This window comes from Ictidomys tridecemlineatus, chromosome 14, assembly GCF_052094955.1.
Source record: "Ictidomys tridecemlineatus isolate mIctTri1 chromosome 14, mIctTri1.hap1, whole genome shotgun sequence".
Lineage (NCBI taxonomy): Eukaryota > Metazoa > Chordata > Mammalia > Rodentia > Sciuridae > Ictidomys > Ictidomys tridecemlineatus.
Window position 1 is genome coordinate 62,324,190 of NC_135490.1, and position 21,551 is coordinate 62,345,740.

Below are 21,551 nucleotides of genomic sequence, written 5' to 3' on the forward strand. Positions count from 1 at the left end.
GTGGAGAACTGTGATTGGGTCTCAGGGCGGGAGCTGGGCGGGACCGGAAGGTGGTCCCAGCCCCTGGGTTCCGAGGGTCCGGGGCTCTGCGTCTGTCCCCGGGGAATGTGGAGAGCTGGCAGCATGTCCGCAGAGCTGGGAGTCGGGTTCGCCTTGCGGGCAGTGAACGAGCGCGTGCAGCAGGCTGTGGCGAGGCGGCCGAGGGTGAGGAAAGGGCATGTGGGGGAACGATGGGCGGCCTCTGAGGAGGGGGACACCTGCGTGGGACTAGGTCGTCACGGTGACGCACAAGTGTCTCCCCGAGGGGCGGGACCCGCAGGCGAAGCGTGAGCGAGGAACTGCGGAGCCCCAGAAAGGCTAGCGAAGGATCTCCTCCGTGACCTCGAGTTGTGTCTGTTAGGTTCCCCAGAGGTTGGCTTTCTCGGTTCAAAAATGACCCACCACATAGTAAAAATGACTGGTCTCCAGATGTCGGGGCCATTTTCCATTGCTTGGTGTAGGGGTCTTGTAAGACACAGGCTGCATGAGAAGTGTGTGATTCCACAGCATGCAAAGGAGCCTCATCACCCGAGATCACGTGTGTGGCAGTGTCTGACAGCTAGTAGGTAGGTGCTCAGTGAATGTCGTTTCCTCCCCTGGCTAATCCTGGTGGTGGATTGGCCCGACTTTGCAGGCACCAGAACTGCATTTGTGAGTCTGGAGCTGGAGGAAGCCATCCCAAGCGGTTTTAAAGAAGTATGTTGTTGGGGTTTTTTTGTTTGTTTGTTTTTTGTTTTTTCTACCATATATATTTTGTTGCCTCTTGGGCTTCCAGGATCATCAGTACCTGCTCATCTCTGGGCAAGATAGCTGAATAGTATCAATGATCTGAACCCAAAGGATAAAGGCCTCTCTGATAAAGTGTTTATGGTTTCAGAACTCGGAATGCTGGCAAGAAGACAGAAGACCTGTATTCCAGTCTTTCCTTAACTACTAATTAGATGCTACCGTGAACAAATCATTTAACTACTCTGGCGCTCTGTTTCCTGTTCTGAACAGCAATAGAATGAACTCTGAAAGCTCTAAGCTTCTTCCTGGAATTAATATTTTATGATTATCAATGATTCTCCAAGAAAAAAAAATCTAGGTTTTCCCCTAATAAACATCACTTTGGGAGGTTATCCCAGGGTCTCTGGCAGGTAGATGGGCTGCCTATTCCACTTTTCCCTCTGAAAACCATTTATTCATCAGCATGATCCTAGGAATTTTGTCTCCTACAAAACTGATGGTCTTCCTAAGAAAGAAGAAAAATGAGACTTTTTACACTCAACCGGACTCCTACATGTCTTTGAGAATACTGTGATTCTATGAAAATCCCAGGTTGAGTGAGGGACTTGAAGACTGACCTATATGGATTAATCAGTCTCTGATTGCTTCTGTGTGGATTCGTTGCAGCAGAATATACAGGGAAGCAGTGCTCTTTATGTAATTGGTATAGGAAGAGGTCAGATAGGTCTACACCTGAGTCCAGAATTGTTTGTGTTCCAGTCTCAGTTCTGCCACTGGGTGGCAGAGTCTTAGATTGAACAATAAATTACATATCATCATCCATTCAGGCATGTTCACAGGTGGTTTGGACATAGACCTAATCAGACCACTTTTAGAATAAATGGGGCAATATTAATAATTAGACCAGGCCGAGGATGTGGGAAAAAAAGGTACACTCCTACATTGTTGGTAAAAATGTAAATTAACACAACCATTTTGGAAAGCAGTACGGAGATTCCTCAAAAAACTAGGAATAGCACCACCATGTGATGATCCAGCTATCCCACTCTTTGTTATTTTTCTCAAAGAACTAAAATCAGCATACTCTAATGATATGGTCACATAAATGTTTTTATCAATGCAGTTCACAATAATCAAGTTATAGAACCAGCCCAGGCATCCATCAACAGATGAATGGATATAGAAAATATAGCATGTATACACAATAGAGTTTTACCCAGCTGTAAAGAAGAATGAAATTATGGCATTTGCTGGTAAAGGAATGGAACTAGAGAACATCATGCTAAGTGAAATAAGCCAGACTCAGAAAGTCAAGGATCAAATGTTTTCTCTCATATGCAGAAGCTAGAGCAAAATAAGGGAAAGGAGGGCAGGCAGATACCATAAAAACAGCAGACAGTATAGTAAAGGAAGGGTATTGAGAGGGAGGAAGAGGGACAGGAAAAGGGAAGAACTACAGAATGCAATTGACAAAATTATGCTGTGTACATAACTGAATGTACTATAGTGAATTCTATCTCTGTATATCTATAAAGCACCAATTAATAAATAGGTATCCCAGTGAGCAGCAGGGAGACTGAGTCCAGGCATGTTGGAGCCAGTTTTACTTCCCCAGCTTGCAGCAAATAAATCACTCTTTTCTTTTCAAAAAAAAAAATAAATAGGTTGGACACAGTGGCCCATGCCTGTAATCCCAGCAACTTGGGTGGCTGAGACAGGAGGATGATAAGTTCAGTGCCAGCCTCAGCAAATTAGTGAAGCCCTAAGCACCTTAGAACAGTCCTGTCTCCAAATAAAAATTTTTTTAAAAAAGTTTTTTTTAAAGGGTTGAGGGTGTGGCTAAGTAGTAAAACACCTCTGGGTTCAATCCCCAATACCTAAGTAAATAAATAAAAGGAAGAAGAAAGACCAGTAGAAGAGAGGAAGGGGAGGAAAAGGAAGGGAGAAGATTAGGGGAAGAGGAATCACTGGGGACTGAAATAGAACAAATTATATTCCATGTACGTATGATTATGTCAAAATCAATCCCACTTGTATGTATAACTAAAATGCACTAATAAAGACATTTTTTAAAAACACCAAAAACCTAGAAGTTAATCTGGAACCTTAGAATGGTTCTTATGCATAATCATCTGATTTCACCTACCATGAAAGAACCACAAGCTTAAAGCTTAAAAAGACCACCATATCCTTATACAAAAAGTACTCCCTAGTCGGGAGTAGTGGTGCATGCCTGCATCCCAGTTCCTCCTGAGGCTGAGGTAAAAGGATCACAAGTTAAAGGCCAGCCCCAGCAAATTAGTGAGACCCTGTCTCAAAATAAAATAAAAACAAAAAGGGCTGGAGATGTAGCTCAGTGGTAGAACATCCCTGGGTTCAATCCCCAGTACTTGGCAGGGGGCGGGGGAGTATTTCTACAAAGACATCTACCCAAAAGCTATGTGTTCAACCTCAGAATGACACCATTCTTGTTATTAATCATGGTGACAAAAGATAATTGTTTCAAAATATCTGATGTAATCTTCATTTTTGTCTCTTAAAACTTCCCTTTAGCCAGACTCAATGGTGCATACCTATAGTCCCAGGGACTTGGGAGGCCGAGATAGGAGGATCACAAGTTCAAAGCCAGCCTCAACAACTTAATGAGGCCTTCAGCAATTTATTGAGAACTTGTCTCAAAATGAAAAATAAAAATGGGCTTTGGATGTACCTCAGTGGTAAAACCCCCTTAGGTTAAATCTCTAGTACCCACTCTCCCAAAAGAAACACTTTCCTTTGCCTCGACCTCCTTGAATACACCCATAGTTTACTGTAAGGCACTCATATTACCCTTGTAGTGCTCTGCTGTTCCCCAATAAATATTATTGTTCTTTGAAGAAAAAATAAAGTAATTTTACCAGGGCTAGAGTAAGTTTCCAAAACTGTGTCCCCTCTCTAATTGTGGAGAAAACGACTAACATTTTTCCTGTCTCAGGTTAAGCTATCATGCCCACAAGTATGAGGAAATTCCAGACCTGGAAACCCAAGCAATGGCTCTCTCAGGGACACAAGTTGGACTTATTATATTTACTGATCATAATGCTTGCAGCACAGTCCATGTATTCCCCTTTTAAAAACCCTCTGTTCTCCTGGCAGTTAGAATTGCATACAGCCTTTAACAGCTTAGTCTGCTGCTTTTCTCGTGTGCTAGCAAATTGGGAAAACTTTATCCTTTTTCTCAAAACCTTGTCCCCTGTTATTGGAATGTCACCATGGACAAGGACCAAGCCTCCCTTTAGTGAAATGACTTTTTGGGTTTTTTTGTTGTTTCTTTCCTTTTTGCAGTGGTGGAAACCCAGTGCCAGGAAGTGCTGTACCACTGACTACACTCCCGACCCCAGGAAGTGATTCTTAAGTCTCCATGAAACTTCCTTTAGCCAGACTCAGTGGTCTCCAACATTGGTGTACATGAGAATCACTGGAGAGCTTGTTGGAAAGGAGATTCTTTCTAGACATGGTGGGCATGCCTGTAATCCCAGAAGCTCAGAAGGCTAAGGCAAGAAGATCGCGGGTTCAAAGCCAGCCTCAGCAATTGGCAAGGCACTAAGCAATTTAGCAAAACCTTGTCTCAAAAGAAAAGGGCTGGGGTTGTGGCTCAGTGGTTAAGGGCCCTTGAGTTCAATCCCTGGTACCAAAAAAAAAAAGATTCTGAGGGTCGGGGGTATAGCCAGTGGCAGAGTACTTGTCTGACATGGAGAAGGTGCTACGTTTGATCCGTGACACCATAAAAACAAAACCAAAGGGAGATTCTCAGAACCCAGCCCCAGAGATTCAAATTCAGTAGATCTCAGTGGGATCCTGGTGATACTAATGCAGTTGATCAAAGACTGCACTTTAAGGAAATATTGCTTTAACTTGTCTAGCTCCCCTGAGAGAGAAATACCTTTTGCTAGTTATTAAAGTAGTTAACACTAAGTTGAGGAACCAGGAATATAAAAGACATTTATGAACCAGGTACTGTGATACACACCTATAATCCCAGCTACTTGGAAGGCTGAGGTAGGAGGATTGCAAATTCAAGGTCAGCCTGGGCAGTTTAATGAGTCCCTGTCTCAAAATAAAATACATTATTCACTGTGGGAGACCAACCTTGCATGTGACTGAGTCACACTCCCTAGCTAGATGCTGAGGTGCTCAGTGGCAGAATGTGGCAAAGCTTTCCCCACCCTTTTTGGGTTTGAGGGATGGTGTCTCATGCATGGGTGTGTCTTGCTATAGACCCATGGGTGGAGCTACACTCACCTATTCCTTTGTAATGTTACCCCTTGCCCTGTTTAGGATAAAATCTTCCATGGAAGTGCCTTGTGTGTGTCCCCTTCTCTTACTGTGCCCTTGAGTGTGGCCTACACAGGTGTAGGTCAACCTGCTGACAGCAGACATCATGAAGATAGACTCAGCCCCTGACACCTGACCCCTTGCCTCATTTGAATAGCTTCTCCTCAATAAAAGGGGTCAGTGTGTGCTCTCTCTCTCTCTCTCTCTCTCTCTCTCTCTCTCTCTCTCTCTCTCTCTCTCTCTCTCTTCTGTGGATCCTTAATATCAGAGGAACTGTCACAGCAACCCCAAAAGAAAAAGGTATTTGTGTCTCTTGTGTGGTTATTTCGCGCAACCCAATTAGCCCAGTTTCCCTGGAGTTATCTCTGAGTTTTAGTCGGGCAATTCACTATTCTTTGATACTAATCTCCCTGAAATATCAGAAAAATGTATCTTACCAATGCCCAGTTGATATCTATGCCGATGGTTCTACAGAATGCATCCTACAGGACTTAACTGGGATAATTTTCCCAAATGTTCACTCATGTGATGCTTTATCTCTTGGCAGGATCTCCCAGCCATCCAGCCCCGGCTAGTAGCAGTCAGCAAAACCAAACCAGCAGATATGGTGATTGAGGCCTATGGTCACGGCCAGCGCACTTTTGGAGAGAACTATGTAAGAACCCTCTCCCAGAGAGCCTTTGAAAGAGTCATGATTGCCAGGCTTCTGACGTTCTGTTTTTACCCTTTAGGTTCAGGAACTTCTAGAAAAAGCATCAAATCCTAAAGTAAGTGGATATCAGAAGTCTCCTGTTTGTATCTGAATCTTGACCCTTTAATTGAAAATTAGATTCCTTGTTGGTGGTTAAGCAGGAAATTGGGCTGGAGTAAAAAATTTTAGTTCATTTCTGCCTTCTGTCCCAAATACTCAGATTTTTCTGTCTTTATTCACACTATTGTTTTCTCTTTTGTGGCCATTTGGAAATGGTATTTTTGTTGTTGTTTTGTTTTTGGTACTAGGGATTAAAACCAGGGGTACCTCATTGCATTTTATATTCAACTATACCCCTAATCCATTTTATTTTTTATTTTGAGACAAAGTCTCATGATACAACTGAGGCTGGACTCAAACTTGCAGTCTTCCTACCTCAGCCTCCTGGTTTTCTGGAATCGCAGGTGTGCACCACTGTGTCTGGAAAGAAGTGATGATTTTTAAGAGCTTGCTGTAATCCTCTGTCCTTTTGAGATTTGAAAGCTTAAATCAGTTCATCCTTAAAGGGTAATATCTAAAAGATGGAGAAAGTAGATGGGAACAAGGAAGGCACACAGTAGAAGCCTTAGATTTTTCTTTTAAGTTTCCTTTTGCCTCATTAAGAGATGGCAATAGCAGTTTATTACATTTAAGGGACAGAGCAGATTGAAAGGTCACTAGAAGTGTGCAAATTATTTGAACTGGAGAGGCCTCCATAAAACATGAGTCAAACATGGTTATCTTTTTCACTTCAGATTCTGTCTTCATGTCCTGAGATCAAATGGCATTTCATTGGCCACCTACAGAAACAAAACGTCAACAAATTGATGGGTAAGATGAAACTCTAAATATGAAAACAAAACTACTGCAACATCATATGGCTTAGGCTACCTTCTATGTAAGAGAGCAACTTACTAGAGCATACCCAATTCACCATGTGTATTGTTGAATTTTTTAAAATAATATTTAGAAAAGTAAAATTAAGAATTAACTATAGGGGCCAGGTGCAGTGGCACACATCTGTTATCCCAGTGGTTTGAGAGGTTGAGGCAGGAGGATGGCAGGTTCAAAACCAGCCTCAGCAACTTAGGCCCTAAAGCAACTTAGTGAGACCCTGTCTCTAAATAAAATATTTTTAAAAGCCTGGGGGTGTGACTCTATAGTTAAGCACCCTTGAATTCAATCCCTGGTACAAAAAAAAATTAACTTCAGGGTTGAGGGTTATACTTCAGTAGTAGCACACTTGCCTAGCATGCACAAACTCCTGGGTTTGATCCCCAGCACCAAAAAAAAAAAAAATTAACTATAGAAAGGTTTAACTATATGATAGTGACAGATGGAGATCTTGAGGAACTGAATTTCTCTCAAGGTATCAAAACTAAACTATTTTTTTAACAGCTTTATTAAAATATAATTGATAAAAGTATAATTGACTTATGATAAATTGCACATATTTAAAATGTACAATTTGATAAGTTTAGGCATAAGTTTATACCTGTGAAACCATCGCAATTAAAAAATCAACATATCCATTTCCCCAAAAGGTTTCCCCCTGTCTCTTTGTGATCCTTCCCTTCTTGCTCCTCCCCATTTCTCTTGCTCAAGTGCCTCTTACCTGCTTTATCACTGTAGACTAATTCACAATTTTATATTTTTTCGTATATTTGTCATTCAGCATAATAAATTTGAGATTCATCATGTTCGTGCATGTGTTTAGCAGTTTGCTCCTCTTTACTGTTTCTCTTTATTTTATTCCATTGTATAAATATGTCACAATTTCTTTATCCATGGATCTGTCAAAAATTTGACTCGCTTGTAATTTTTATCTGTTACAAGAGAGTTGCTGTGAACATTCATGTACAAGTCTTTGTATGGACATATATTTTCTTCTCCATTGGAGTAAAATACTTAAAAGTAGAATGACTGATTCACATAGTGTATGTCTAATGTGTAACTTTTTTTTTTCTTTTTAGTGCTGAGGTCTAAACTCTGTACTGCTCTTTTATCTCTACCTTTTTGGGGGAGGGGTGGGGGGTACTGGGGATTGAACCCAAAGAAGCTTTATCACTAAACTACATCCCCAGTCCTTCTATTTTTTTTTTTTTCAGACAGTTCAGATAAGATCTCACTGAGTTGCTGAAGATCTTGCTGAGTTGCTGAGCCTGGACTCAAATTTGTGATCCTCCTGACTCAGCCTCCCAAGTGCTGGGATTACAGACACATGCCACTGCACCCAGCAATCTTTAGATTTTAAGAAACTGCCAGCTGTTTTCCAAAATGGTTGTGCCACTTTAAATTTCTACCAGCATTGTTGAAGTTCTTGATAACAGTATATGGTCAGTCCTTTTTTTGTAGTTGTGGGGATCAAACCTAGCTTTGAACGTGTTATGCAAGCACTCTACCACTGAGCTACATCTCTAGCCCCAGTCTTTTACTTTTAGCCATTCTAATAGGTATGTGACTAATTTGATAGTGCATGGCTATAATCCCAGCAATGAAAGGCTGAGGTGGGAGGATCACAAGTTCAGGGCCAGCCTCAGTAACTTAGCAAGGCCCTAAGTAACTTAGCAGGACCTTGTTTCAAACTAAAAAAATAAAAAGGGCTGGGGATGTAGTTTAGTGATAAAGCATCCCTGGTTTAAATCCCCAGTACCCCCTTCAAAAAATAAAATAAAGGACTGAAGATGTAGTTCAATGGTAACCTCTCAATTCAGTCCTTATTACAAAAAAAAAAAAAAAAAGAAGAAGATGATGATATGGAGTCAAGTCTTTGCATTTATCTAATGGCTAGTGATGTTGAACATCTTTTCACCTGTTTACCATCTTTGATGTCTACATATTTTCAGGTGTCTTAAGTCTTTTGCCCATTGTTTTTCTTTTTTTTTTTTTCCTGTTGCTGGGGAGTGAACCCTGAACCTCACACATGCCTGGCAAACACATATCTACCACTGAGCTATATCCCCAATCCTCTTTTGCTTATTCGTTAATTGGATTGTACTATTACTATTGAAACTAGAGAGTTCTTTGTACTGAATATAAGTCCTTTATCAGATATGTGCTTTGCAAATATTTTCCTCCAGTCTATGGTTCTCTTAACAGTGTCTTTTGAAAAACAATTTTAATTTGATGAAGTCCAATTTATCAGTTTATTCTTTGTTGCTGGGATACAAATGTACACCACTGCACCTGGCTTGTAATATTTTTATATTATCCTTTTAATATCTTTAGAATCTCTAGTAAGGTCAACTCTCTCCTTCCTGATATTGGTAATTTGTATCTTCTCACTTTCCCACTAATCCCATCTAGCTAGAGATTTATCAAATTATCTACTGTCGGGGACACCCTGAACAGGAGCTGGGCACACACTTTTGAGTCCTGAGTAATGAGGTATTGGACTGGTATTGTACTCTGCAATGCAAGTGGACTTTACCTCCGGCTCAGATTAGAAAGGTGCATCTCTGGGAGTGGGCATCACCAATGGGGTTGAATTACACCCACCTGTTTGTTGTAATCCTACCCTTTTGCCCTTATTTGGATAGAGTGTTCCATGGATTAGCTCCCCTCAGAAATAAAAGCTGAACCTCAGAATGTGCCCCCTCTCTCACACCAGCCTCTCGTGTCTTTCTCTTGCCCCATTTTGCGGGAGCTTGAGGCTGTGAGACAGCGAAGCTGTCCTGACGCCCAGAAAAAGGTATTTCCGTGTCTTCGTGATCTTTTCATGTCACCCCAATTTCACTCCAGCGACCCGGGTTCAGTAGTCTGTGCTGGACAGAGCCTACAATCTACCTAATTTTTTCTATTATTCTATTATTATAATATGTTGTCATATAAACAAAAATATGTATTCTGGGGTTTATCACATGTGAAAGCAAAATGCATAACAACAATGACATTAAGAATAGGAGAGGGCTGTGGTAGAGCGCTTGCCTCACACACGACCTGGGTTCGATCCTCAGCACCACATACAAAAATAAACAAGTGAAATAAAGGTGTTGTGTCCAACTACAACTAAAAGAAATAAATATTTTTTTAAAAAAAAAGGAGAGAAAAATACAGTGTTGTAAAGTTTTTGAACTATATGTGAAATGATGATATACCCCTTGAAGGTGAACTGTTAAACCCTAAAGCAACTAATAAAATCACTTAATAGGGGCTGGGGATGTGGCTCAAGCGGTAGCGAGCTCGCCTGGCATGCGTGTGGCCCGGGTTCGATCCTCAGCACCACATACAAACAAAGATGTTGTGTCTGCCAAAAACTAAAAAAATAAATATTAAAAAAAAATTCTCTAAAAAAAATCACTTAATAAAGAGTTATTGCCATTGCCAAGCACACTAGCGCACACAGAGGCTGAGGCACAAGGATCACACATTCAAGGCCAATCTGAGCAACTTGGTGAGAGACCTGTCAAAAATTTTTTAAAAGGGCTACGGCTGTTAGTTCAGTGGTAAAATGCTTGCCGGGCATACGCAAGGACCAGGATTCAGTCCCCAGTACTACACACAAATACACACACACACACACACACACACACATACACAAGAGTTATGGCTAATAAGTCAACAAAGGAACTATGGAATCATAAAATATGAAATGGTAATTTTTTTTGCGTAGTGATTTTGATTTTCATTTACCTAATGGCTAATGATATTGAGCATTGTTTCCTGTGCTTATTGATCATTTGTATACTTTGGAGAAATATCTATTCAACTCCTTTGTGCTTTTTAATTTTAAGACAGGGTCGTGCTATGTTGTCCAGGATGGCCTCAAATTCTAAACCTTCCTACCTTATCCTCCCAAATAGCTGGGATGATAGGCATGCACCACCACACCTGGCTATTTCCCCTTTTTTCATATTTCTTATATTTGGGGTTTGATGAATTTCTTGGATCTGTGTGTTTATAGTTTTCATCATATTTAGATATTTTTTAGAAAATTACTAAACAGGCTTAGGATTTAGCTCAGTTAGTAGAGCCCATGTTAGCATGTGCAAACCCTGGGTTCAATCTCCAGCACCATAAAAAAAAAAAAAAATAGACTTTTTTTAGGACTATTTGGAGCATTATTATTTCATTTTAAATAATTTCTTCAAGGTAACTAATCTTTTCTTTGGCCATGTCTAATTGGTCATCAGTGAAATTTTTTATCTCATACCTTGTAGTTTTCATTCTAGAAGTTCAATTTGAGCCGAGAACACCTATTATCCCAGTGTCTTGGGAGGCTGAGACAGGAGAATAGAGAGTTCAAAGCCAATCTCAGCAAAGATGAGGCGCTAAGCAACTCAGTGAGACCCTGTCTCTAAATAAAATACAAAATAGGGCTGGGGATGTGGCTCAGTGCTTGAGTACCCCTAAATTCAATCCCCAGTATAAAAAAAAAAAAAAAAACAAGTAAGTTCAGTTTGAGTCTACATATATATGGGTGTGTGTGTGTACACACACATACCTTCCATGTTTTTTTTTTTTTTTAATATATGGGACAGCTATAAGTGTTTGTCTAACCTTTTCTACTAATTCTTTCATTTTTGTCTGTTCTAAATCAGTTTCAATTGATTGATATAACTCCTCATTATGCATCATATTTTTCTGCTGCTTACATACCTGGTAATTTTTGTTTGGATAGCCAGACTTTGTGAATTTTATCTTGTTGAATGGTAGTATTTTTATCTTCCTATTAATATTTTTTAGCTTTTTTCTATAATAGAGTTAAGTTTCTTGGGAATAGTTTGATACTTTTAGGTCTTGCTTTTAAGATTAGTTGGTGTGACTACAGCAGAACTTAGTTTAGGGTTAATTATTCCCTGGTACTAAGGCTAGACCCCTCTGTACTCTAACCATTGCCCTAAATCTTGAGTTTTCCAGCCTGATTGGTGGGAATTGGCACAGTTCCACATCCTATGAGAACCTCAGGCACTGTTTCTTCTTATCTTTTCAAATAATTTTTTCTTGGGCCTTGTGCAATTTCCTCACATGAGTACACTGATCATTGCCCACCTGAATACTTGAAGGGAGACTATTTCAGACCACTGGCATCTTGTGTGCAGCTCCCTCCTCTCTGTCATTCCATCCTGTGAACTATGGCTGCCTTAGTCTTCCTAGGTACTCAGCTCCATTCCCTTAACTCAAAGTCCACCACACTCTACCTCCGTTCCTCTTCACAGTATCATATTCTAGAAAACTCTCTCCAGACAGTAAGCTGGAATAGTTGTGGTGCTCTTTCCATTTGTTTCTCTTTTGTCTTTCATTATGTGATATCTAGTTCTTATAACTATTATTTCATGTACGTTTCTTACACTATTTGTTGTTTCAAAAGATGGGAGGGCAAATCTGGTTCCTGTATTCCATTTTGTCTGGGAGCAGAGGTCTAATGTATTGTTGTTGGAGATACATCATGGCACCAGCATGGTGTTGCATGCTTATAATGCCAGCAACTCGGGGGCTTAGGTGGGAAGATTGCAAGTTTAAGGTCAGCCTCAGCAACTTAGAAAGTCTCAGCAATTCAGTGAGATCCTGTCTCAAAATAAAAAGGGCTAGAGAGGGCTGGGGCTGTAGCTCAGTGGCAGAGCACTTGCCTAGCATGTGTGAGGCACTGGGTTCCATCCTTAGCACCACATTAAAATAAACAAATAAAATAAAGGCATTCTGTCCATCTACAACTACAAAAATAAAAAAAAAAGATTTTTTTAAGTAAGCCTGAAAAATCAAAGGGAGGGGAGCGGTACTGGAGATGTATCTCAGTGGTAGAATGCCCCTGGATTAAATCCCATACACACACACACACACACACACACACACACAAATTACTTCCTGCTTGGTTAGTCATTTTAATTCTAGAGCTCATTTATTTCATAGAAATACTTATACATGTGCACAAGTTCTACATCTAAGCCTTGTAGTAAAAAAAAAAGAAAGAAAAAACCTAATATGTTCATTAAAAGAGGAATAATTATATAAATTGTGATCATATGTTTATGGAATGCTGTTTTTGTTTGTTTGCTTGTTTGTTAAGTAACAGTGGCTCTATGGTACTAATGTGGAAAAATCTCCAGTATATTTCACGAATGGAAACAGACAACCCATGGAGTGTTTAGTATGATTCAGTTTGTGGTATTTGTTTGTTTGTTTTTTAATGGAGGCTGGCATTGTACATCATTGGTGAGGCCCAGGGTTCAGTCCCCAAGTCCCCAGCATCTATAGATCTGGAAGAACTCTCATCTCAAAGGTCACACAGTAGAATCTTCTAGGGTGAGGGACTTTGACTTTTATTGTACCTGCTCTTTTGTTTTGTTTTGTTTGGTACTATCGAATCCAGGGGTACTCTCCCACCAGCTCCATCCCAGCCTTTTTTTTTTTTTCTTTTTTCTCCCCAGCCCTTTTCATTTTTTATTTTGAAACAGGGTCTTATTAAGTTGCCCAGGTTAGCTTTGAACTTGTCATCCTCCTGCCTCAGCCACCTGAGTAGCTGGGGTTAGAGGCATATGCCACCATATCAGGTGCTATTACATATATGCTTCTACATTGCTTGATTTTTTTTTTAAATGAAGCACATATACTTTGTCATTTTTTAAAAATTTATTTTCTTAAGCAAAGTAGCCTGAGCTTAAATTCAGTATTAAGAGTATAGAATTCATCTTGTATATCTAAAAAGAATAAATTTTTTAAAAAAGAGTATGGAGGGACTCAGGATGTGGCTCAAGTGGTAGTGCACTGGCCTGGCATGCATGAGGCACTGGGTTCGATCCTTAGTACCACATAAAAATAAAATGAAGATACTGTGTACTAAAAATAAAAAATAAACATTAAAAAAAAAAAAGAGTATGGAATATGGAGGTAAGGGATAGGGTAGAGCAATCCCCAGGACCACAAAAAGAAAAGAAAAGGGAGTCAGTTTGCCTTAATTTAAATCACAATTCTAATATTTGTTAATTTTGTAAACTTGAATTTAAAAAGACTATTCTTTGCCTCAGTTTTCCCTTCTTTACATGGAGATAATAGTATTTCATTAGCTGTTAAAAAGGAATAATTAAGCTGGGCACAGTGGCGCACACCTATAATCTCAGCGGCTCAGGAGGCTGAAGCAGGAGAATCATGAGTTCAAAGCCAGCCTTAGCAATTAGTGAGGCCCTAGGTAACTTATCGAGATCCTGTGTCAAAATAAAACAACAACAACAATAAGAAACATTTTAAAATAAAAAGGAAGGGGACTCAATGGCTAAGTACCCCTAGGTTCAGTCCCTGGTACAAAAAAAAAAAAAAAGAATTTAGGCCAGGCACCTGTAGTTCCAACTATTTGGGAGACTGAGGCAGGAAACTTGAGAGGGCAATGCTACCTGGGCAATATGAGACCCTGTCTCAAAAAAAAAAAAAAAAAAAAAAAAGGAAAGAAAAAAATGATTATGTGGGCTAGGGGTATTTTTCAGTGGTAGAGTGCCTGCCTAGTGTACACAAAGGCCCTGGGGTCTATCCACAGAACGGTGGGTAGGGAGTTAAATGCTAAATAGCTGGACCTATAATCCAAGCAACTCAAGAAACTCAAGAAGCTGAGTCAGGAGAATTACAAGTTTGAGGCCAGTTTAGCAACTTTGTGAGATCCTGTCTTAAAAAATAAAAAAATTAGCTCAGTGGTAAAGCACTCCTGGGTACCACAAAAAATAAAATTAAATTAAAAAATAACTAGTTGGTGTTGCCTGTCACTGTTGATCTTTATCTGAGGTAAGCAAGGCTGATACTTCATCTCATGTACACTTTGAAAAAGGAGATGGCTCCAGTGCCTTCAGTGAACCACTTAGCTTTCATTGTTTGGGTCATTTTGATATCCCTGTCACACAAGAACACCTGCATCCCAGAAGGGTTAAGAACACATTGATATCATGTACTCTGGCTTCCACTAGTTAGTCTTTCTTGTCACCTACACCTTTTTCTCTCAGTGTGAACTGAGACTTAATCAGATGAAACCTGTTATTCAGAATCTCTCAAATTACCAGCCTCCTGATTGTGGTGTGTCTGTTTCCCTTTCCATATTCAACTTTGCTCATGAGCCATTGATGATCTAATGTTTGAACTTAGATCTTGTAAACTCTTGTGTTTGTCTCCTTTTATCTCCTTAGTGGAACTAAGCTTTGAATGTCTTTTTCTTTTCCTGGGATATTTTTCCCTATAGCAGTTCAAAGATTTACTGCATGTTAATTACCTTGCTTCTTTCTTATTTACAGCTGTTCCCAACCTCTTCATGCTGGAAACAGTAGATTCTATGAAGTTAGCAGACAAAGTGAACAGTTCCTGGCAGAAGAAAGGTTCTGCTGAAAGGTTGAAGGTTATGGTCCAGATTAACACCAGTGGAGAGGAGAGTAAGTTACCATCCCTGAATTATAGATTTTTTTTCTCTCCTTTAAGATGACTAAAGATCTCAGAGAATGATAAGCATAAGTATCTGACCCATAAAGTTATAGAAAGAAGTCACAGGCCTCTAAGTTGTTATATGTGTGATATAGAAGTATAATGATATGCAAGCCAGTCCTTATATGATTCTTTAATATGTCCTGGTTTGTTATATCTTAATTTGGGCGAGGAGAGGATGAATCAAGAAGGAATTGTGCAGAGCTGGGAGGGGTGGCAAATGCTTGTAATCCCAGTTGCTTGTAGGCTGAGGCAGGAGAAAATTAGAGACCAGCCTCAGCAATTTAGCAAGGCCCTGTCTCAAAATAAAAAGGGCTGGGGATGCGGCTCAGTGGTTAAGCACCCTTGGGTTCAATCCCTGGTACAAAAAAAAGAAAGGATGTGGATGGGTGCAGTGACACATGCATGTGTAATCCCAGCAACTTGGATGGCTGAGGCAGGAGGATCACAAGTTCAAGCCCAGCCTGGGCAACTTAGTAAGACCCTGTCTCAAAAAATGAAAAGGACTGGGGATATAGCTCAGTGATAGAGCACCACTGAGTTCAATCCTTAGCACCAAAAAAAAAAAAAAAGAAATTGAGACTCTGATCTCCTGAAAATCCCCAAAGGTCATCATCACTCCTGAAAGGGACTGTAGAGTTACACGAATAATGCATTTTAGGGTTTGAAAAGATTACCTAGTGTTGCATTGGAAGAAAATCGAAGAAAAATCCCTGTGAGTACCAGTCAATGACTATCTTACAAGGCCTAGAATAACAACTTAACATAGCAAGAAGGATCATGACCTTTAAAATCAGACAGGGTTGAACATCACCACTTTCCAGCTTTGTAATTTGAGGTCCGTTACTTAACCTTCCTGTACCTCATTTTCCTTGTCTGGCAATGGTATCATAATAGTACCCATTTCAGAGAATGTGGCAAGGATTGAATATGGTGATGCAGGCAAAGCTGTAAGCACAGAACTCCACACATCTTCCTTCTTAGTTTTTTGTTAAAAATAAGTGTTTGAAGCCAGGCATTGTGGCACAAGTGTCTGAGTCCAGCCTCAACAATTTAGCAAGACTGTCTCAAAATTTTAAAATGTGGGCAAGCAGGTGGGCCCTGGTGGTATAGTTCATTGATAGAATGCCCCTCGTTTAATCCTGGACCCACAAAAAAAAAAAAAAAAGGCTGGGATGTAGCTCACTGGTAGAGTGCTTCTGAGGAAAATCCCCAGTATGACAAGTAAGTAAGTGAGAAAATAAATAAAGGAACTTTTTGGTAGGTAAGTAAGTAAACACACACACACACACACACACACACACACATATAAGGTTGGAAGCATCTTTTTGTTAAGAATAAATGTTTGAAGCCAGGCATGGTGGCGCATGCCTATAATTCTAGCTACTTTGGAGGCTAAGGCAGGAGTACCCAGTAGTTTGAGTTTAGCCTTTGCAGTTTAATGAGACCCTGACTCAAAAAGTAAGAAGGTTTTGAGATGTAGCTCAGTAGTAGATCATCTTTGGGTTCAGTCCCTATTTCCATGTATTAGGGGGAAAATGGGTGGGGATGTAGCTCAGAGAGCTCTTACCTAACATGTACAAAGCCCTGGGTTCCTCCAGCACTACACAAAAAAATGAATAACAAAATTCTGAGATGGAGTAAAAAGAATCCGATTTATAGCTCTTTCCTTGAGAAATTCAGAACCTGGCTAGAAGGGGAGCAACACAGAACACCAAACCTAAAGTTGCTCCTTAGGACTTGATGATAACGTATTCATCTGAGAGTTACCTTCTCTGGTAGAAGAGATGGAAGAAAATGGAGCCCTCCTCCTCTGGCTGTTTAAGGCATTTCAGCTTATGTGTCTTCTGTTTCTTTTTGTGAAGGTAAACATGGCCTTCCACCTTCAGAGACAATACCCATGGTGGAACACATAAATACCAAGTGTCCCAGCCTGGAATTCGTGGGACTGATGACCATAGGAAGCTTTGGGCATGATCTTAGCCAAGGACCAAACCCCGACTTCCAGGTACTGGGGGCCAGGAATTGGGTGGGGTGAGGGATTACTCATGTGCAAAAGAAGGATCTTAGGGTTAGGGGTGTAGCTCTATGGTAAAGCGCATGCTTAGCGTGCATGAGGCCCTGGGCCGGCTGTTTAACTTCAAAGACATTTCACATACATAAAAAGTAACAGTCAAAAATAAGGAAAATCAGAATAGAGGAGGGAAACTAGGCGGAGGGAGGAGAGGAGGGAAATGCAGGAGAGTGGGAACTGAATGGCGACTGAAATGGAGTAAATTAAATTCCATGCATATATGACTTGTCAAAATGAACACCACTGCTAATTTTAAAAAAATTATGAGCTATGAAAGAAAAAAGAAAAAAAGACATCCCTCATATTGCCTAGTAGATATTATCTTCTGAACTCTCTCATAAGGGAAAGGAAACAGTAGGTTCTCAAACACCACAGACATTTCTAGCTAATTTGAAATTGGCTCACACAGTTTTTAAAGCTTTTTCTTCCTAATGACTGATAGTTTTCTTCTTTCATTGTTATTTTTTTCTGTTTTATTTTGTTTGCAGTTCTGGGATTATACCCAAGGCCTCCTGCAAGAGCTGTACCACTGAACTACATCCATAGCCCAATAGTTTTCTTGAAAGTGGGGGGTTTTATTAAAGCATTTCTAATACTTCTGGCATTTTTGACAGGCCTCAGAATCATGCAGAATAAATAATCTTCAGGGATGATCAGATTTGGTTATTTTCAGACATCATTAGAGATGGCAGGAATAAAATGGGTATCACGCTTGTGTCTCTGTCAGGTGTTACTGTCCCTGCGGGAGGAGCTGTGTAGAAAGCTGAGCATCCCCACTGACCAAGTTGAGCTGAGCATGGGCATGTCCATGGACTTCCAGCATGCAGTAAGTGTCCTTCTGGGTGCCCTTTTCTGCTTTAGAGTAGGGTCCAAAAGGATGAAGCAGAAATAGGTTTTTGGTAGGTAAACTTTTGAAATGCCTCCTTGCAGATTACTCAGTCCCAGGAATTGTCAACTATTCTAAGAAAATTTATAGACAGTACAGCCTAACATCTAATTTTCAAAAATTCAGTATAATTTCCTGAGTGTAATCTAAAAGAAAATAAGAAACTATAGGCTGGGAGGATAGCCCAGTGGTAGAGCACATGCATTAGCATGCACTAAGCCCTGGGTTCAATCCTTTGACACCAAAAAAAGAGAAATTCACTAATTTTTCATCATGTAAACACCAGGGCATGAATATATGACAGTATTTTTTTCTTGTCTTTTTCTTTCTTTCTTTTTTTTTTTTTTTTTTTGTGTGTGTGTGTGTGTATGTGTGTGTGTGCCAGGGATTTTAAAAAGGGTTGCTTAATTACTGAGACACATCCCCAGCCCTTTTATATTTTATTTAGAAACAGGGTCTTGCTGAGTTATTTAGGGCCTCGATAAGTTGCTGAGGCTAGGTTCGATCTCAAGATCCTCCTGCCTCATCCTCCCGAGCCACTGGATTACAAGTGAGTACCACCATGCCCAGCATGACAGTAAATCTTAGTGAGGTGATCTGATACTTAATCATGTGTAGATTCACCATGAATTCAACAGCTGTAAATACAAACTGATAGAGGATATTTATTGGCAACATATACATGAGTTTATAGAATAGTAAATAACTAGCCAGTCATGGTGGCACATGCCAGTGACTTTGGATGCTCAGACAGGAGAATCACCAGTTTAAAGTCAGCTTCAGCAATTTAGCGAGGCCCTAAGCTACTTAGCAAGACTGGTCTTAAAAAATAAAAGTACTAGGGTTGTATCTCAGTGGTAAAACATCTGGGTTCAATCTCTAGTACCAAAATAATAATAATAATAATAATGAATAAGAATAGTAAGTAATTTGATAAAATTCTAAAAAATTAAAGCATAATACATACCTGGAAAATTATATATACTAAACCAGTATAAAAAGTCTTTCTGTTTATAAGTTAAATGCAGTTAGCTTCTGTGCTCTAATAATTGTAGTAAGGCTTTTTGTTCTACCTGACCATGGCACATTGGAAAGGCATGTGGGCTGAGACAACTCTTCACTACACAGTTGTATCCTATATACCTCCAGTGTCCAACAGCCCTGGTGTCCACTGAACTAAATGCCATCGAGCTCCCCAAGTTCTGTGGAAACCCAGAAATCATTACTTGCTTTCTGAACACCTCCCTGGTACTTCCCCAGGGAGAACCACACCCCATAGCTGCATTATCATGTTCTTTATAGAAGCCTCTGGAGTGCCAGAAGGAGAGGCACAGTTTCAGATTAACTTCATTTTACTATTTTTAAAAATCATCCTCAATACTTTCTCCTCTTTCCCATAGATTGAAGTAGGCTCTACAAACGTCCGGATAGGAAGCACCATTTTTGGAGCCCGGGATTTCTCAAAGAAACCTGCCCTGGACAAGAGTACAACAGACCTGAAGGCCCCAGTGGGGGTGGCACAGGAACACTGAGCTGAGGACAACCAAGAAGACTAACTATGCACAAACCCTGATTCTCATTTTGATATCCCCGTGTTACAGCCCAATCATGCTCTCTTGTGACCTTGATAGAGCACTGATGATCATCACATGTGTTGATGGAAACCATCTCACATAGAAAGCTTGCTTCAGGCAGTGGCTCTGGATTAAATTTGAGAAATCCAGTCTCTTCTACAGAGCAAATACCAAATCCGTAGCCAGGAAGTGAGTTTAATGTTGAATTCTGTGGACAAGCACCAACCAATCTGTGAATCTCTTTTTCAAGTTAAAATTTGAGTCATTGAGCCAAAGGTAGTGGCATATACCTATAATCCCAGGGGGAGGCTGAAAGAGGAGTAACATAAGTTGGAGGCCAGAGTGTGTAACTTAGACCCTTAGCAAGTTTCAAAATAAAAAGGGCTGGATATAGCTTAGTGGAAAAGCATTTGCCTCACTTGTCTGAGAATCTGGATTCAATCCCCAGTACTGGGGGAAAAAAAAAAAATGGAGTCATGAATGCCTATAATTATGGAAGTCAGAGGGATTCCCCACCCTCCTCCCACTTCAATAGGAAATTCCTATGATTACAGACTTCTTACAAGTTGCTACTTAATGGTCACCTTTGCTGCTCAGTAGATAGGGAAGGCATTCTCTGCTCAGGAATGGCAATATAAGTAACATAAACAGTGGTTTAAATTAGGCTCCAAACACAAATTTTTGCTAGAGGGAGTTTGTGTCATTGACCACTGTGATACTGACCCTGAAATTACAGGGGTTAATTGATTGTAAATAGGACCTGGGTCTTTCTGAGTTCCTTGTGAACAGACCGGATTTTGAGCTTTTACCTCTAGGACCTACAGTGATGGAATTTAATACAATTTCTCCTCCACCATAATCCTCTTTCGGGTGACTTTCTAGACAATAAAATTGAATTTCACCACTCCTCAAAAATGAAAGTTCTATCCAGGCACGGTGGTGCACACCTATATTCCCAGCCATTTGGGAGGCTGAGGCAGGAGGAACTCAAGTTTGAGGCCCACCTGGGCAATTAGTGAGACTATGTCTCAAAATAAAAAAGGGCTAGAGGTATAGCTCAATGGTAGAGCACTTCCCTGGCTCACATAGAGTCCTGGATTCTATCCCCAGTACTGGGGGGAGAAAAAGAAAAAAATTGAAGTCATTAAAGCCAGTTCAGGCACATGGTTTCAACAAGGCTTTCCTTTGACGTTTCCTTTCTGGGGAAGCGTTTTCTACGCACATTTACAGCTCCCCGCTGTATTTATAAGCCAGAATTTTGAAGCTCTTCTTGATTGTTAATAAAGCATTGATATCTTCAAAAACCAGAAAGCACAATTCTCTAACAGTCATGACAGATGGATTCAACGTGGGTTGTTTATTTTCTAGATAGCTTTTTCTCTTATTTGTTCAAGCCGTCGTCTTTAATTTTATGAAATAACTTTGAGAACATGATGCTGCTGCTGAATGTAATTTTGTAACACACCATTATGATTCCTGTACTGTTTAAATCAAAGCTATAGTGTGATATTTCAGAATGTTAAATAAAATGTGAGTTTGAATTATACCATCTGTGCCAATTACAAAGCAATTAAAAGATTTATTTTTTATGATCTGGTGTAGTAAGTGATCTAACAGGAGGTGGGCATTGGAACCGACAGGGAGCAGCTGCGCCTGTTGCTTGCCAGCCTGGGCTTTGAAGAAGGGTTTTTCTTGGATCACAGATGCAGCCAAAGCCATGCTACGGATAAAAAAGAGATTCTGAACTTCTAGGGCAAGGAAATTAAAGATGATTCAGGAATTACAAAGAGGTTAGCTTTGGCTGCAGGAAAC

The 21,551-nt window shown here is 40.1% G+C and overlaps 1 protein-coding gene and 1 long non-coding RNA gene across 6 annotated transcripts; both read left to right on the forward strand.

The window, feature by feature from the left end:
- The first annotated feature begins 29 nt into the window (after positions 1–29).
- Plpbp (pyridoxal phosphate binding protein) lies at positions 30–21,331 on the forward strand. Of its 4 annotated transcripts, XM_005338376.5 has the most exons (8): positions 32–204; positions 5,630–5,737; positions 5,814–5,849; positions 6,568–6,643; positions 15,022–15,156; positions 17,071–17,213; positions 18,007–18,105; positions 19,566–21,331. In XM_005338376.5, the coding sequence occupies exons 1-8, from the start codon at positions 106–108 to the stop codon at positions 19,695–19,697; spliced, it is 828 nt and encodes a 275-aa protein (XP_005338433.2). In that variant the 5' UTR covers positions 32–105; the 3' UTR covers positions 19,698–21,331. The 4 variants fall into 4 exon arrangements, 3 of the variants coding, with proteins under 3 accessions (XP_021590966.2, XP_077887330.1, XP_005338433.2); XR_013430425.1 differs by lacking the exon at positions 17,071–17,213 and having other exon boundaries at positions 30–204; positions 19,566–19,715; XM_021735291.3 differs by lacking the exons at positions 17,071–17,213; positions 18,007–18,105 and having other exon boundaries at positions 30–204; positions 19,566–19,715.
- LOC144370451 (uncharacterized) lies at positions 213–3,669 on the forward strand. Of its 2 annotated transcripts, none has more exons than XR_013430428.1 (2): positions 213–605; positions 917–3,669. It is a non-coding gene; the product is annotated as an uncharacterized LOC144370451 (long non-coding RNA). The 2 variants fall into 2 exon arrangements; XR_013430429.1 differs by lacking the exon at positions 213–605 and adding an exon at positions 613–735.
- Positions 21,332–21,551: the final 220 nt, after the last annotated feature.

Excerpts from the sequence above, each read along its gene's own strand:
- Plpbp (XM_005338376.5), top strand. The coding sequence starts at position 106 with ATGTGGAGAGCTGGCAGCATGTCCGCAGAGCTGGGAGTCGGGTTCGCC. Across the intron at positions 205-5,629 it reads CTGTGGCGAGGCGGCCGAGG|GATCTCCCAGCCATCCAGCC; the intron begins GTGAGGAAAGGG and ends ATCTCTTGGCAG. Across the intron at positions 15,157-17,070 it reads TAACACCAGTGGAGAGGAGA|GTAAACATGGCCTTCCACCT; the intron begins GTAAGTTACCAT and ends CTTTTTGTGAAG.